Below are 15,152 nucleotides of genomic sequence, written 5' to 3' on the forward strand. Positions count from 1 at the left end.
ATAATGCAATTTTAATTTTTACTATTGTGTGTATATGCAATATATATATGTGTGTACAATATATATATGTATACACACACACACACACACACACACACACATATATATCTTGTGAAATATTTTCCTAACAGAAGATGTGTTTTTAGCCTGAAATAACTGTGTCTTTGACTAGAATACTGACTCAGCAAAACTATATATTATGTATTTTATATTCTATTATTAAAAATAAAAAACTACAGTTTAAAACCAGCTTTCAAAAACTCACAACTATATGACTTCAGGATTGGTGATATGTCATTATTTAAACGAAAAAACCTCACCATATTTCTTCTAATTTCTTAGAAATCAACCCACTTATAACCCACTTTGCTACCTCAAATTTAAGAAAATATTGTAATTAACCCCTTTTAAAGAGCTACAGTGATAAACATTCATATATCAGTAAAGTGCAGGTACAAAGAGAGATAGGTACAGTAAAGTGTAGTAAGCACAGGTTTTACTAGATAAATAATATATTTTACTGTTAAATGGAAGAAGAGTAGATAAATGATTGGAAAAGAGAAAAAACCATGGATCAGGAGATACATATGGAAGAAGAAATAAAACTGGATATTTTATGTCTTCATGTGACTTACATTAATATTGATATGTGTGCCTTTGAAGCAGATACTTTTCGTGGTTTCAAAGAGGTGAGGCACCCTTCAAATCATGTAAATTTGAGTTGTCAAATAAGCCTGGGTCAAAGATACATTTTTTAATGCATTCAGGAAGTAAGATTTCTAAGGCATATAAATTGCTTGTTCTGCAGTATGAAAATAAGCCGTAGTCAACTCTTTCAACTACTTAGTTCTCAATCCAGAATGAATAATGCTCTCCTTTTTTCTTTCTGTCATTATTTTATAAAATTATAATTATTATTCTGCTCAGGGTCATACTACCTTTTCTCTGTTTATTCATTTCATTTAACAAACACTCACCTGGCACTCCTCGTGTGCCAGGCACTGAACTGTCCAAAGAGGGTGGAGACCATGGCTATTTGGTTCAAAGCTATACCTCTAGCCCTCTGCCCAGCACTGACTTCACAATTTGTGCAGCAAATACCAATTATGCAGCTGGATAGTTTACATCTGGCTTATCTTTCAGCAAGTAGTATGGTATAATAGTTAAGTGTACATGCAGGTGATGAAGTAACATTGCCTAATTTGGAATTCCAGCTCTGCCACCTACAAATTAAATGACTTTGGGCGAGGTATTTCGTCTTGCTAAAGCCTCAGTTTTCATCTGTCAAATGGGGGAAGTAACAGCATTGACCTCATAGGTTTATTTTCATGATTAAAAAAGATAACATAAAGTGCTTAGATAAATACCTGGTGCAAGATGAGCCCTTGAAAAATCTTAGCTATTATTTCCATTAATTCTTTCTGCCATATTTATCTAGAAACATGGGTTTGAACAGCTAAAAGTGATGGTAAAAACCATATTTACTATTTCCACTTCTTGAGCTACTAGACAAATCGACTAGTTTAACAGAAACATCTCCAGAGACTTACCTAATTTCTATTTTGTTTGTAGAATGTGGTACATACTATGTTTTTGGTTTTCATGAATAAACTGTAAACATTTCCATGACACAGTTTTTGCCTTTTTATGGAACTTTCTGACTGAGATCATAAACCAAAAAGGCTACAGTGAACACTGAAGAGTTTTAACTTGGTGTTAGAACCCACAAATAACAACACAACTTTCTCGAGATTGTAATTCTCTCCTCTCTGGATATAACGTTTAATGTTGGAATTGGTAATGACACTGTAGATATTTGATTACGCTTTTATATTGGCCATCTAGAGGGGACCTTTTGTGTTGTAAGACTTGTTCTGTTTTGGTGAAAGTGTAATTATGAGACTTTCCTAAGACTAATAACATATAGTAATATATTAATGCTTAGGGAATGTTTTCTTTCAAAAAAAAAACTTTACAGTTTTACAGATTTTATGTGAGAAAAAGAGACATAGTCAAATTAGATATAATTTCCTTTCAGATTAATATTTTTAAATAAATAGAAGTCAGACAACTAACAGTTAAATCAGGGTGTTAATTACAGTTTGCAAACTATAGACATCATGAAATTACACTGTCTCAATTATGGCTAATTTTAAACAACTCTCCTCATTCCCTTTTTAAGATCTTGAAGACTATTCTATCTAGAAGAGTGTTTCTTAAATGAAACCCCTCAACAATGTCAGGAGGTGCAGTGGTTAAATGGTATGAACTTTTGAAATCATGCAATATAAAAATATTAATAAAGTTGGCAATAAGGTGAGTTTTCTCAAATTAAAAATTTCATCAAATTATCACAGTCTCCGGGCACCTGGCTGGCTCAGTCAGAAGAGCATGCAACTCTTGATCTTAGTGTTGTGAGTTCAAGCCCTATGTTGGGCATAGAGCTTACTTAAAAAATATATATATACGTATATATATATATATGTGTATATATATATATATGTATATATATATATATCTCACAATCTCAAATTTCAAACTGCCTTTTTATAATTGCCACATGGCGGCACCACTTTAGCTAGTAAACAGACTTCTGTCGTTCGTTGTCAGCATTAGTCTCTAATTGTGTGGGGCCTTCAGGAACACATCCCACTCAAAACATATCAGTCCTGTTCACTGCCAGAGTGGCCGTGGTTGTTTTCTCCCCAACTCCCCATATTTGTGTTAGTGCGGTATATTTTTATGAAGTTTCTTTACCCATGAAACTTTGATTTTTTAATTGAAAATTTTTTTTCTTCTCAATAGAGAAACTTAATTAAAAATCATGGGAGAGCATAAAGAGACTAGTATGTTAGCTCTGGAATCTTTTTTCACAGAATGAAAAAAACCAGGAGAGACCCCTGAGCACGAACACATCAAGAAACTGAGTCCTAAAGTAACTGTGTCAAGATAATGTACGGGGGTGAGGGCAGACTGGGATTTAGTTCTTTCTTCTGAGACAAGCTACTTCTGGATGTGAAGTGCTCATCACACTTGAAGGACTGAGTCCTTAAGGACACTTAAGCTGTGCCTCTACATACAAACCAGAGTGAAGGGAAAAAAAAGCAGCTCTGGTGTCAACAGAATAAAGACTGAAGCTAGTGCATTCGCTCAGAGATAGTTCACGTTGATTATTCACAGGACCAAGGTGGAGATTTAATTAAAAATAACTTCTGTCGGTCTCATGTATATTAAGTGTTCGCACTGTTTGCACTTTTACAAGTCTCTTAAATCAACTATGGCTACAAAAGGTCTTTAAAGACATTTGTTGGTTAAGAAAATGGTTATAAAATTCTCCCAACAATAAATGTGTTTTGGAGAGAAGCGTCAAGCACTCTGGAAAGTCTTATCCTGCTACAGGGCTCTAGCATTAGCAAAGTGCAAGCTGTCTTCAATTTAGTGATTGACAACACTGAAGGCAACTTCTTAATAGGAATATTAGTGAGTCATCTCTTTAATATTTTGGTTAGGTACACGATCTGAAATTTTGCCTCTTATTTTTTTCGTGGTTTCAGGGTAGAATGCACATTCTCTAGAAAAACAATATTAAAAAATTACTTACAAAGTGCTTCTCAGAGGAAGGGTGCTATACACTTTCAGAAATTAAAAAAAAAAGGAAGAGCTTACTGGGACCCTTTCGTAACACTGATATGAGACGAAGAAATATTTACCCACTTGACCTTGATATTGAGTTTATTGGATGAAGTTACATTTTAAGAGAATCAATATTTTAATAAGTTGTGTCCACTCTGTATTAATAAGGTTGTGTCTGCTCCACTTGGGTTTCAGAAATAATGCATCCACTAATTTAATCACAGTCAGCAGCAACTTTACTAATTGGTAAACATATACTTAAATTCTCAACTATTTGAGAGTTGCCTTGTAGTAATTTTCAGAAGTACATAAACACATCAATAAAATGCAAATAAGATTAAAAGAAGTCTTCTTCGAATCTTTTCTAAACTAATATCATTTTAGAGAAAGGTCTTAAAGATCCCATAGTGGGTGAACTCTTTATTTAGGTAGTGATTCTAAGACTCCTAGATGTTCCAGATCCCTCTGATAGTCCCAGTGAGTTGAATCCATGGATGTTAGATCGATAATCCTGACATGCCAGATTAGTACCCTGAGGTCAGAGAAGTCTGGTGACCTGCTAAGAGTCACACAGTGCTTTTTGCCGGTCTGTACTCTATTTCCTGATTCTGTGAAAACAAACTAACAAATCCCAACTCCTCAACTCTTAAAATGCATACAGCCAGATACATATGGACAGCAAGAGCATGGAGATTTAAAAACAGAGCAGAAAAAAGTAACTTGAACAGAATGTGGCATTTCCCTTGGTCTGTTGCTAGCGGCCCACATACAACATGCTTAAAAAAAAAATCCCACCCGGTACTTCTTTTCATCATCATTTAAAAATGATTCAAATGGACCTTTAGGATGTATGGCTTTGGGCATGTAGCCCATCTGGGGATAAATGGAAAAGAGCTTCACTGAGCAAGGCTGTGTTTTCAGTGGTTGTCAGGCTACAGTTGATGTGTATTCTGTCTCTTCTTGTTGGTCATGCTTTGAAAACCAAACACAACATTTTAGTTGTATATTTTCAGGACTACAAAGCCAGTAGCATTTAACATTCCCTTTTGCAAGAAAAATAATTATGGACATGATTTTTAGAATGCCTTAAGGATTTGAAGATGCAAAAGAAACATGTAAAAAGGAATTACCTCTTTTTATTCTGTTTTTTTCCCAGATTTTTATTTAAATTCTAGTTGGCTAGCACTCTTTTTATTCTTTATTTTCTATTTATTCTTTTTTTTTTTACTGATTCTGAACTCCATCACACTTTGTTTTATTAAAAACTAGAGACATCTGTCTCTAACAACCAAGTTGTTACCTTTGGGGTGGCTCTTTTCTGAATATTGTTCCAATTCGAGTTTTTTTGCACAGATTCTAAGGGTTGGATATCCCATGTACTCGTATACACTCTGCACCATAATTTAAAACTTCTATAAACTTAGACAGACAGGAGTCCATAAGCAGCCAATTGTCTATGACCCTGTTTTGATGCTCCTGCCGTCAGCAAAACTTCCTATTGATAACTGTTCCAAAAAAGTTTAAACTATCTTCCTGATAACACTAAAAACTGCAAAAAAGTAATTGTGGCTGAATGAAGTGAAACACTAATCAGTCGCGGAATATATTTGTTCACTGCTTTGGTAAGTCTCCAGTGATGGGGCTCAGATCCCCAGCTTTTCTCAGTCTGAAGTTTTTGGTCTTGGATGTTACACTGTTGGCATTATATTTTAATCATTTTCCCAGTCTAAAAATAGGAATTATTCATTGGGAAAAATATTTCTTTTGTTTCGCCTTGACTTCTGGAGGCTTCTAATGCTTCATTGCTAGCCTTTATTTTAGTACTGCACACCTGGACACATCACACTGTATAATATCTGTAGTCAGGCTTTGGAGAATTTGTTTCAATTTACATACAATCCTCCAAATCCTCAGGCGAGCTAGATGTGAAATCTGATCCTGCCACAGCTCCCCAGCAGGATCTTCCGTCGCTGTCGGTGTTAATAGCCAGAGGCTTCAAGGATTCTCGCCCCCCCCCCCCTCCCCGGGAGGCGCGATGGGGCTAAGCAGTCGGGAAAAGGGGAGACTGCGGGGCTGGCTGCGCTGAAGATTTACAATGTACTTCTTGCAGGCGGCTCAGCAACCCCCTCTGTGGCTGTGGGTGTCTGGTGTGACAGAGCGGAGAAAAGCTCTCTAATCTCCCAGTGCCTGCCTCTGCCGCTCAGCCGCTCCCCTCCCTCCCGCCTTCCCTGCCTCCTCGCGCTCTCTCGCTCTCTCCTTTGCCTTTCTCCGGGAGTTTCAGTCCCCGAATGCAGCCAGAGTAGCCTTGGCAATCTGGACCTGGAGACTGTGTATACACACACACACACACACACACACACAGGCACACACGCGCACACACATGCACACGCACTCGCACACACGCACTCCGGCTCTCCCCACGGGGACACAGAGCAAACCCGGAGCTTCATCTACCTGAAGGGGATGGCCCGATCGGACACTTCTTGCTCACTTGTCATCTCCGGAGGTCAGAGCAACGTCGGAACGAGGGAGGCTCGCTGTCCGGTCTGCAACCTCACGCCGTTTGCCGCCACCGCTGCTTAAAGTGTCCAGGGTGGAGGAGAAGCCTTCTTCAGGGCAGATTCCCGGCGCGGTTCTGCGGCCCTGGGACTTCGCCCGCCTGGTTCACCCCGCTCTCTTCTTCCCCGGCCATCCTCTCGCCCCCGGCTGCGGAGTGCATGGCTCGGGCGCCTCCGCTGCTGCCGCCGCCGCTGCTGCCACGAGCACATCCCACCCAGAGGACTGAACGCCGCCGCTGGAGTGGGGAGAGAAAGCGGAAGCCCTAACTTCCCTCTCCACCGCTCCCAGTCCTTTCTAGCGGAGGACCCGTTGGAAGGCTCCCGCAGAAAGGCGGGCGAGAGCTGGGCGCAGGGGAGGGCAAGCCGGGAGCCGCAGGCGCACAGGGGCGGAGGCAGCATGTGCCCCGGCGCCCCGCGCCGGCCGGAGAAGTAGCGCGCGGTGGGGCGAGCGAGACGCTCCTTAAGTTGGGCGCGTCCCAGAGCTCGCAGCCCCGCGCCTCGGCCGCCGGGGTCCGGAGAGAGGCGGGGCTGATGGGGGGCGCCCAGGTTGCTGTCGCCCGCGGCCAGAACCCGTCTTAAAAGAACCCGGGCCAGCGTCTTCAGGGTCCCAGCTGGCGTCGCGCCCTCGGCCCGCGTGCGCTCTCTGATGCCTGCGCTGGCGGTGGCCCGGGTGGCCCGCTCGCGGGGGGTGCCGGAGGGGGCGGAGGAGGAGGAGGAGGAGGCAGTGTGATGGCCCTGGACGGCGAGCGGGGGGAGCAAGAGGAGGAGAAGAAAAAGAAGAAGAAGAAAAAGAAGAGGAAGAAGAAGAAGGAGGAGGAGGAGGAGGAGGAGGGGGCTGAGAAGAGCAGCTCACCCTTCGCTGCCACGATGGGGGAGAACGACGCCGCGCTCCGGGCCGGCGGCAGGGGGCTCTCGGACCCCTGGACGGACTCCGTGGGGGTGCGACCCCGCACCACCGAGCGCCACATCACGGTGCACAAGCGGCTCGTGCTGGCCTTCGCTGTGTCCATCGTGGCGCTGCTCGCGGTCACCATGCTCGCGGTGCTGCTCAGCTTGCGCTTCGACGAGTGCGGAGCTAGCGCAGCGCCGGGCGCCGACGGCGGCCCCGCCGGCTTCCCCGCGCGCGGCGGCAACGCCAGCCTTCCGGGTTCGGCCCGGCGCAACCACCATGCCGGCGGAGACTCCTCGCAGCCCGAGGTAGGCGGGGAGGCCACCCCTGGGACCCCGTCAGCCCAGCCGCCGTCGGAGGAGGAGCGGGAGCAGTGGCAGCCGTGGACGCAGCTGCGCCTGTCGGGCCACCTCAAGCCGCTGCACTACAATCTGATGCTCACCGCCTTCATGGAGAACTTCACCTTCTCCGGGGAGGTCAACGTGGAGATCGCGTGCCGGAACGCCACCCGCTACGTCGTGCTGCACGCCTCCCGGGTGGCGGTCGAGAAGGTGCAGGTGGCCGAGGACCGGGTGGCGGGGGCTGTTCCGGTGGCCGGCTTTTTCCTCTACCCGCAAACCCAGGTCTTGGTGGTGGTGCTGAATAGGACCTTGGACGCGCAGAGGAATTACAACCTGAAGATCATCTACAACGCCCTGATCGAGAACGAGCTCTTGGGCTTCTTCCGCAGCTCCTACGTGCTCCACGGGGAGAGAAGGTAGGGAGGGAGGCGGTGCCCGGCGCCGCCCCACCCAGCCAGGCTGCTCAAACGGCTGGGCTGGGCGGCCGGCGACCCCAGGGACCGGGCTGGCTTCTGAGACCCGAAAAGCGAGTGGTGGGGGAAGGAAGCGTAAGGTGGGGGTAGGACCATTACCCAGACCCCTTGGGATCTCCCACATACCCGGGCTTTCACTGCTGCCAACTCCACAGACTCATTCATCAGTGCGAAACAATGAATGCCACCCCCTCCTCTAGTCTGGAACCCCCACCCGTCAAAGTTCCTTAGCTAGCGTAGTCTAGCACAGGTCTTTTTAAAGTGTAGTGTGAAATCTGAGCGATACCAGGGTGGCATCAAAAGCCTGCCAAGATACGGTCCAGGGAAAATACGTGAGGGCCAAAGGCCGGGGCACATCCAAGTAAGAAGTCAGTGCAGGGCAAATCGTTCCCTCCCCCTCAACGTGCCCACCTCGCCTATTATCTGGCAGGCGCAGAGTAGAGGATGACTTTGGCTGCTTCAAGTTTTCCAAAACTGGAACTTGAGATTCAGAGCAGTAAGCGCAGGTCCAGGTGACAGACTAAGGGGGAGGCTGACAGGGACCCGGGGAGGCTCCCATGGTCAATGCCAGCGAGAAATTTCCTTGCAAGTGCTGCCAGCTGTCTCTTAACGCAGAGTGACTCCAGTTTTTTGTTGTTCTTGAGTTACTGCCTCTGGAAATGACTCCAGTGGTGAAAAGAGGGAAAGCTAGAGTCAGTCTCAAATGCCTTGTTAACGAGTGCCTTTGATGCTTTTTAGATTTGGACCGTCTTTTATTCTTTATTTTTTGGAGAGGCTGTGGGGCTTTCCACCACTTGTTTAGAGCTCAGACTTTGGAGTCAAACAAAAGTGGGTTCGAATCCCAGATACAACTGTGGCTGTGGTGAAGGCTCGAAGAAGCTGACGAATCTAAGTCACCAGTTGCTGACAATGACCGCCTTTAGTGCTTATCCAGCGACGTATGTTAACTCACTCCTACAAGAACCCTATGTGGAAGGTGCTGTCCAGGACACTTCCTATCTTATAGATAGGGAAATGGAGGCAAGAGGTCAAGTCATTTGTCACATAGTGAGCTGACAAAGCAGGGATTTAGACCCAAGCAGTTTGACTCCAGAGCCCGGACTTTTAGTTTTAATTTGATAATAGTAATATTCTCACAGGATTGTTGCAGGTGTCCATGAACAAATGCATTGAAAAGCACTTAACCTATACCTGGCATATAAAGTGTCCACTATAAATATTGGCTATTATGAGTATCCTATGGAAGTAAGCATTCAAGCATATTATTGTATGAATAAACAAGTGATTCTTGCTTCTTGCCCTAATCCATTGCATTTAAAATAACCTTGAGTCATTAATGAAATGAGTAGAGGGCCCGCAAACAACCAAAATGAACTTAAAAAAGAAATCGACAACCTTAGAAATAGAGGCAGGCTGGAGATTAGCAGTGATGCCCCTAGCAGAGCCTCCCCAGTTCTCAAATGATTTTCATAACAGCAGAAAACTGAGGCTCAGAGCAGCCCTGGGTGCCTGAGATCAGCAGGCTTGTCAGTGGAGAGGTAGGACTTGAACTTTGGTTTTCTGATGGGCCAGGGCTTGTGGTCTCTGCGAACTCACAGAAGAAGTTTGTTATTGTATAGGAGACTGGGAAATTTCACTGTGTTGTGGGAAGACACAAAAGTTTTATTCTTTTATAGTGTGCTATGAAGTAACCTCAGATAAATTTTCCAATGGTTTAGTAGCTGTGTGATAGCTAAAGCCTCCTATAAGTGAATGTATAAATTATTCACTTTCAAGCTCCTACAATCAGAAGTGGATAATTTAAGCCTCTTCTACCACTTCCTTCAACATATTCTGAACAATACAGATTAAATATATTTTTTAAAAACCCATGATCATATCAGATATGGGAGAAAAGGCATATAAGGCAAATTTGCATGTTGTGTTTGGAAACAAGCTTATGTTGAAATGTCAATAGTGGGAGTTGCATATCATTACTGATAAATCTTGCTCTAGTGAAATAAATACTTCCAACAAATCCTGCTTTTTTTTTTTTTTTTTTTTTTTAAGCCATGCCAAAATGTATTTGGTGGAACTGAGCTTGTTTTGGTCAGCGCTTTCAAATTAACAGGACTCTTAAAAAGACCAGATGTTTCTGCTTGACCCATAACTGATTTCTTGTACGCCTAGTGCATGTTTGTGTTCAAACTCCCTCCCGATTTTCTCCCAAAGACGTAAATAACTTGGTTGAAAGTTTAACCTAGTGTACATGTGGCTAAACTCTGCATCCCAGTAGAAAATCAGGATTCAGTATTTCTGGGCATCTCAGGATGGTTTTGTTTCTAAATAGCATCTTAGAGAAAGTCCTTATTCTTCTTCATATATTTTTTTCCTTCAATACCAGAGTGAATATGATAATTTCTTGAATGTTTCTAGCTGGAGTTGATATGGCAAAGACAATCTAATGAGCCATTTCACAATTATGTTAATATTACATATATTAAAAGTTTTTTGATTTTTTGATTGCTGTTGTTACTATGGGTACTTGGAACTCTTCCTTCCTTCCTTTCTTTCTTTCTTTCTTTCTTCCTTCCTTCCTTCCTTCCTTCCTTCCTTCCTTCCTTCCTTCCTTCCTTCCTTCCTTCCTTTCTTTCTTTCTTTCTTTCTTTCTTTCTTTCTTTCTTTCTTTCTTTCTTTCTTTCTTTCCATATATGAAATTTATTGTCAAATTGGTTTCCCAACAACACCCAGTGCTCATCCCAAAAGGTTCCCTCCTCAATACCCATCACCCATCCTCCCCTCCCTCCCACCCCCCATCAACCCTCAGTTTGTTCTCAGTTTTTAAGAGTCTCTTATGCTTTGGCTCTCTCCCACTCTAACCTCTTTTTTTTTTTTTTGGAACACTTTTTAAACATACTAATGTCAGGAACTCAGCCAGGTTTGGACTTCGGTTGGTGATGATTTTGTTCCCCAAATGCTCTGTAATCTGGCATTTAAAAACACACTTTCCAAGAGGACATAGATGCAAATTCTAAATTTTCATTTGATTAATGATTAAATAGCTTGATCTTTAGTTAGTCATAATTTTTGCCAACTTAATTGTTGGATAATTTTTGTAATAAAAATAAATACTTACGCTGCCTAATGAGGAGTCAAAGTGAACAACTGGAAATATTTAAAGAACAGTACTACAATTCGGTCCACCTTACTTAGCTTCTATGGAAACAACACATTAATACCCAGTCAATCTAATTCTTTGGTTTACTCCTCAGAGGTCTGAGAGGAAGAAGTCAGGTGAGGGCAGGAAAATTAGATTCCACTACTGTTATATACTTATGACCCCTGGAAGGTTTTATCCCCCACTAGGTGTTGAATGGGACCTGGTTTTGTCCTACAGGGAACACTCAACATCCCTAGTTCCCATCCTGCACTGGATGATGGTAGAGGGACCCACTCCTTCTTAAAGCCCAAGGCTCCTCTACTTTCTGTTGAGCATTTGGCTAAAGGGAAAATTCACCACTTGTTGAATATTGCAAATAAGTTTCTCTCAGATTTGAAATGTTTGCACATGGCAGTCAGTTATCTCCATTAGGCAGAACACACACTCATTTTTGCCTCAAGTTGGTGCGTGGTAGGCAGATAAAAAGGGTGTGTATTTATGCCACAGGATCCTATAGTAGAATATACTTGCTTAGAATTAGGTACAGGTTCATTTACCTGAAGTAATTGCCAGATGGCAAGCATATCCATGTTCAAAGTAGGGTACCTTATTTAGAACCAGATGGTTGGACTCAAAGAGGAAATTTACTCAAAGTAAATGAATATTTTATTCACTTTCAAAAGGGAGACTATTTTTCTTTGACAAACTTTGACTGGGTCTATAATATGCCACAGTTACAGAACACAAAATAAAAATAAGTGGTCTTTTTCTATAAAGGGTATTTAAAGAGAAACCATGATCTCCAAGTAAAATTGGAAAATAACACTGTGGTTCTCAAAGAGAATTGCAAAAAACTCTTTTGCGGGAATCTTGTGGAGAGGCTAGAGGATTTTATGGATAAGCATTTGATCTTTTGTGGTATTAGTGTAGATGGTTTGATGCCTTGTAGTTTTCTGGACTGAATTAATAATCATGATATTTAATAAAAACAAGAAAACCACCACATTGCTTTTATATTGAAAGCAGCCTCATTTCTCCCATTCACTCTGGTGAGGAGATATTGTTACATGAGCAAGCTGGAATTCATGTCTTTTTGCTCCTCTGTAGAAGGCTCTGAACTGAAAAACTTGTAAAAAACCATTTGTGTCTGTGAAAACTTTTTTTATATGGTTCCTTTATGGACTTAACTCATTGCCTTTCTGTCAGACACACGTAACCATATGGCCAAACTGAGTCCAGTGCTAGATTTTGGTCACAATTTAGAATGCCACCAATAAACCTAATCTACAAAAATCGTTTCACAAATGTTTGTTCAGTTAATAACGCAGTTGGGTGGGAAAATCCATACAGTTGGTGTTTATCTTGCTGTGTTTTTCATGATGCCATCTTATTTGATTACCCTGGATAGTAATAAAATAGACACTTTCTCTGAAAGAGTTAAAGTAGTTTTTATTCATTCAAAGTACTCTGAAGCCTAAACAGGGCCTATCTGCTCTGGATCTCTTTTGAACAAGATGGATCTGTGACTGGTTTTCTGGTATTTGGTTTGCAAAGCATGTTTATTTCCTCAAACCAATTCTCACCAATGGGGATGGGAATGGGCTTCAGGCAGTAGTCCAGGGTGATGGTTTAGGTTTGCTGAGGATGGGGACATTTGTCCATGTGATGACAAGAAAGAATGGGACTCCTTTAAGCACATCTGCAAAGGATGGTATAAAAGGAGCAAGGAAGAAATGATTAAGGTTTAATACATAAATGTTTTACAGTCTGTAAGGAAGGGTGTTCGTCATCACCCCATGTTCATTATCCCACCGGCCAGCAATGATAATCATCATCACTGTCAAGGTGGTCAACTTCCTTTTAATTGTTTGTCTGTCCCCTGTGTGCTTTCAGATTTGCAACAGTGGCTGGGGTCCTCCAGAGCTTTTCAAAGTCCCATGTCATCCTGCTTTTTGCCACTAGAGAGTAGACAGTAGCAAGTCGACTGTCACTATGTTGAATGTGGGTGAATATAAAGATAAAAGATACTTCCCACTTTTCTCAGTTTCCTGGCCAATCTGGAATGATGCATGTGGCCACAATGGATGGTGGTGTTGGGAATAAGATTGGCAAGATAAGATGGGGCTGAATTGGGGTGAGGGGCCCCATGCTCACCCCTCCTGACTTCTCTGCTCAGTTACTGAATAAATGAGTGACTGGGTGGTTTAAGGAGCTCTAGCACTGTTTTTTCAAAGATGGGATGAGCTGATCCTTCCTAGTTTAGACCTACGTTCACTTGCAGGGTGAAGTTTTACTTTAATTATTCAGATCTTTCCCTGTGACCACACAGATGAAAAAAAATCAGAGGAATGGGTAGAAAAAGAATGAAGTTTTAAAGTTACCGCTCTTGGTTACTTTTTATCTCTTTTAAGAACAGTTTCAAGCCACTTTTGGTTATGTTGGTGGATGGAAAAGATGTGTGTGTGTTTAGTGTGTTCAGGGACTCTGAAACCAGGCTGCCTGGGTTCATGTCCTGACTCTGCTTCTTACTAGCAAAGCTAGCTTTATGACCCTGGCTGCATTTCCTAACTGTTCTGTGTCTGGTGTCCTCATCTGGAAAATGGGGATGATGATAGGGTTATTGTGAGGATCACATGAGTTAAGTAATAAAACATTTAGAGCAGTGTCTGACAAATGGTAAACACTTTTGTGGGTATTAATATTATTATATTATTCTATGGCTGGAGATCTACTCTTTGCACTGGTACAGGGTCATAGAGGGTCAATATTTTTACCTTGGGGTTTCTCCTACTAGCAAGGTCGGGGTGGGAATTGTCCTTGTAGCCATTGCTTCCACTGCTCTTTGTTTTGCCCCACAAGCAAAATTCAAAAGACAGAGGAGAAAGCAGAGCCTTTCCACCATGAGGAAGAGAGCGAAGAGAAGCGCTATGGTATTGCCCAGCTAGAGAGACGCCATGCTTGAGCCAGACATGATGAGATGGAGAGGGCTGAGAGAGCAGGAAGAGAATAAGGAAACAAAGGGAACAGACACCTCTCTGATTATGGTGCTGCTCTCTATCAGCAGTGAGAATAGCAGAGGTCGGGGGGGTGCCCTCCTTGTCACTGGAAGTCGGTGCATCAAATTGTAAAGCCCCGAGGACCAAGGGAGAGGTACACCAGTCATTAGCTATTGTTCCCAAGACTTTGAGTTCTGACAGTAGCAGTATTTTATAATACTTACACAATGCTTTGCCTCCTTCCAATATTAAACAAACGAATCTCAGACACTAGTTTATTTATGCCTATGAGAACCTAATATTATGGCTTGCAGAAGTAATTTTAGTGCATTCATAATATTCTTCATCAATGGTGATCAAGCACTCAGGACTCATTTTTGATAAGAGTATTTAGTACATAAATAGGAAAACAATTATGAATATTGTGCTCTGTTTTTATAACACGATTATTCACATATGCACCACTTCCTACATACATATTGCTGGCATTATTGCATTATGTTTTTAGTTTACTAGAATGGTTATTTAAAAAAATAGATTACACGCTTGCTTATAGCACTGAATATTCAGCAGGAGTACTTTTCTGAAATGGCAGAGGTTTAATGACTCATTGAAGTACATAAAAACACACAGTCTAAACAACGACCCATTTTGGCTTAAAATGTTTTGTCATTGAGTAATAATTTGCATTTTGATTAACAACCTTAACTTTAAATGGGACACGTGTAACTTCCATGACCTTGTCAACTGAGTCCATTTACTGCAAACAGTTGAATAGTAACTAGATGTTCCATTAGAACTTTTCGTTAGATCTTGGGAGTTTTTATTATCAATCTGAAACTCTTGCAACACCAGGCAGATTGCTATTGCAATGGAAGCAAGTTCAAAGATCATTTTTCACTGCTGTATGTGTGGTATGCATAAATGTGGTCCTAATGGAAACCTCTCCAGTGGGGCATGCCCTTTGTGAGGTTCTCCTGGTTTTGGTGGGCTCCACAGAGAAAAGCCATGAATCAATCTGCATGCTAACAGTGTCATGCAAATGTTGGTTTCCTCTGCATATTTTAACTTTATGAAAAGGCAAACTGAAAATAATGGAACAGAAATTGTTTTGTATCACATA

At 42.3% G+C, this 15,152-nt stretch overlaps 1 protein-coding gene across 1 annotated transcript in view; it reads left to right on the plus strand.

Annotated features, from left to right (window-relative positions):
- Positions 1-5,731: 5,731 nt before the first annotated feature.
- The window catches only part of TRHDE (thyrotropin releasing hormone degrading enzyme), a 378,788-nt gene continuing 369,367 nt past the window's right edge, over positions 5,732-15,152 (plus strand). The window contains exon 1 of the mRNA XM_027071244.2: positions 5,732-7,837. Within this exon, the coding sequence (XP_026927045.1) occupies positions 6,921-7,837 (917 nt within the window). The 5' untranslated portion in view covers positions 5,732-6,920. The remainder of the gene's footprint in view (positions 7,838-15,152) is intronic.

This window comes from Acinonyx jubatus, chromosome B4 (assembly GCF_027475565.1).
Source record: "Acinonyx jubatus isolate Ajub_Pintada_27869175 chromosome B4, VMU_Ajub_asm_v1.0, whole genome shotgun sequence".
Classification (NCBI taxonomy): domain Eukaryota; kingdom Metazoa; phylum Chordata; class Mammalia; order Carnivora; family Felidae; genus Acinonyx; species Acinonyx jubatus.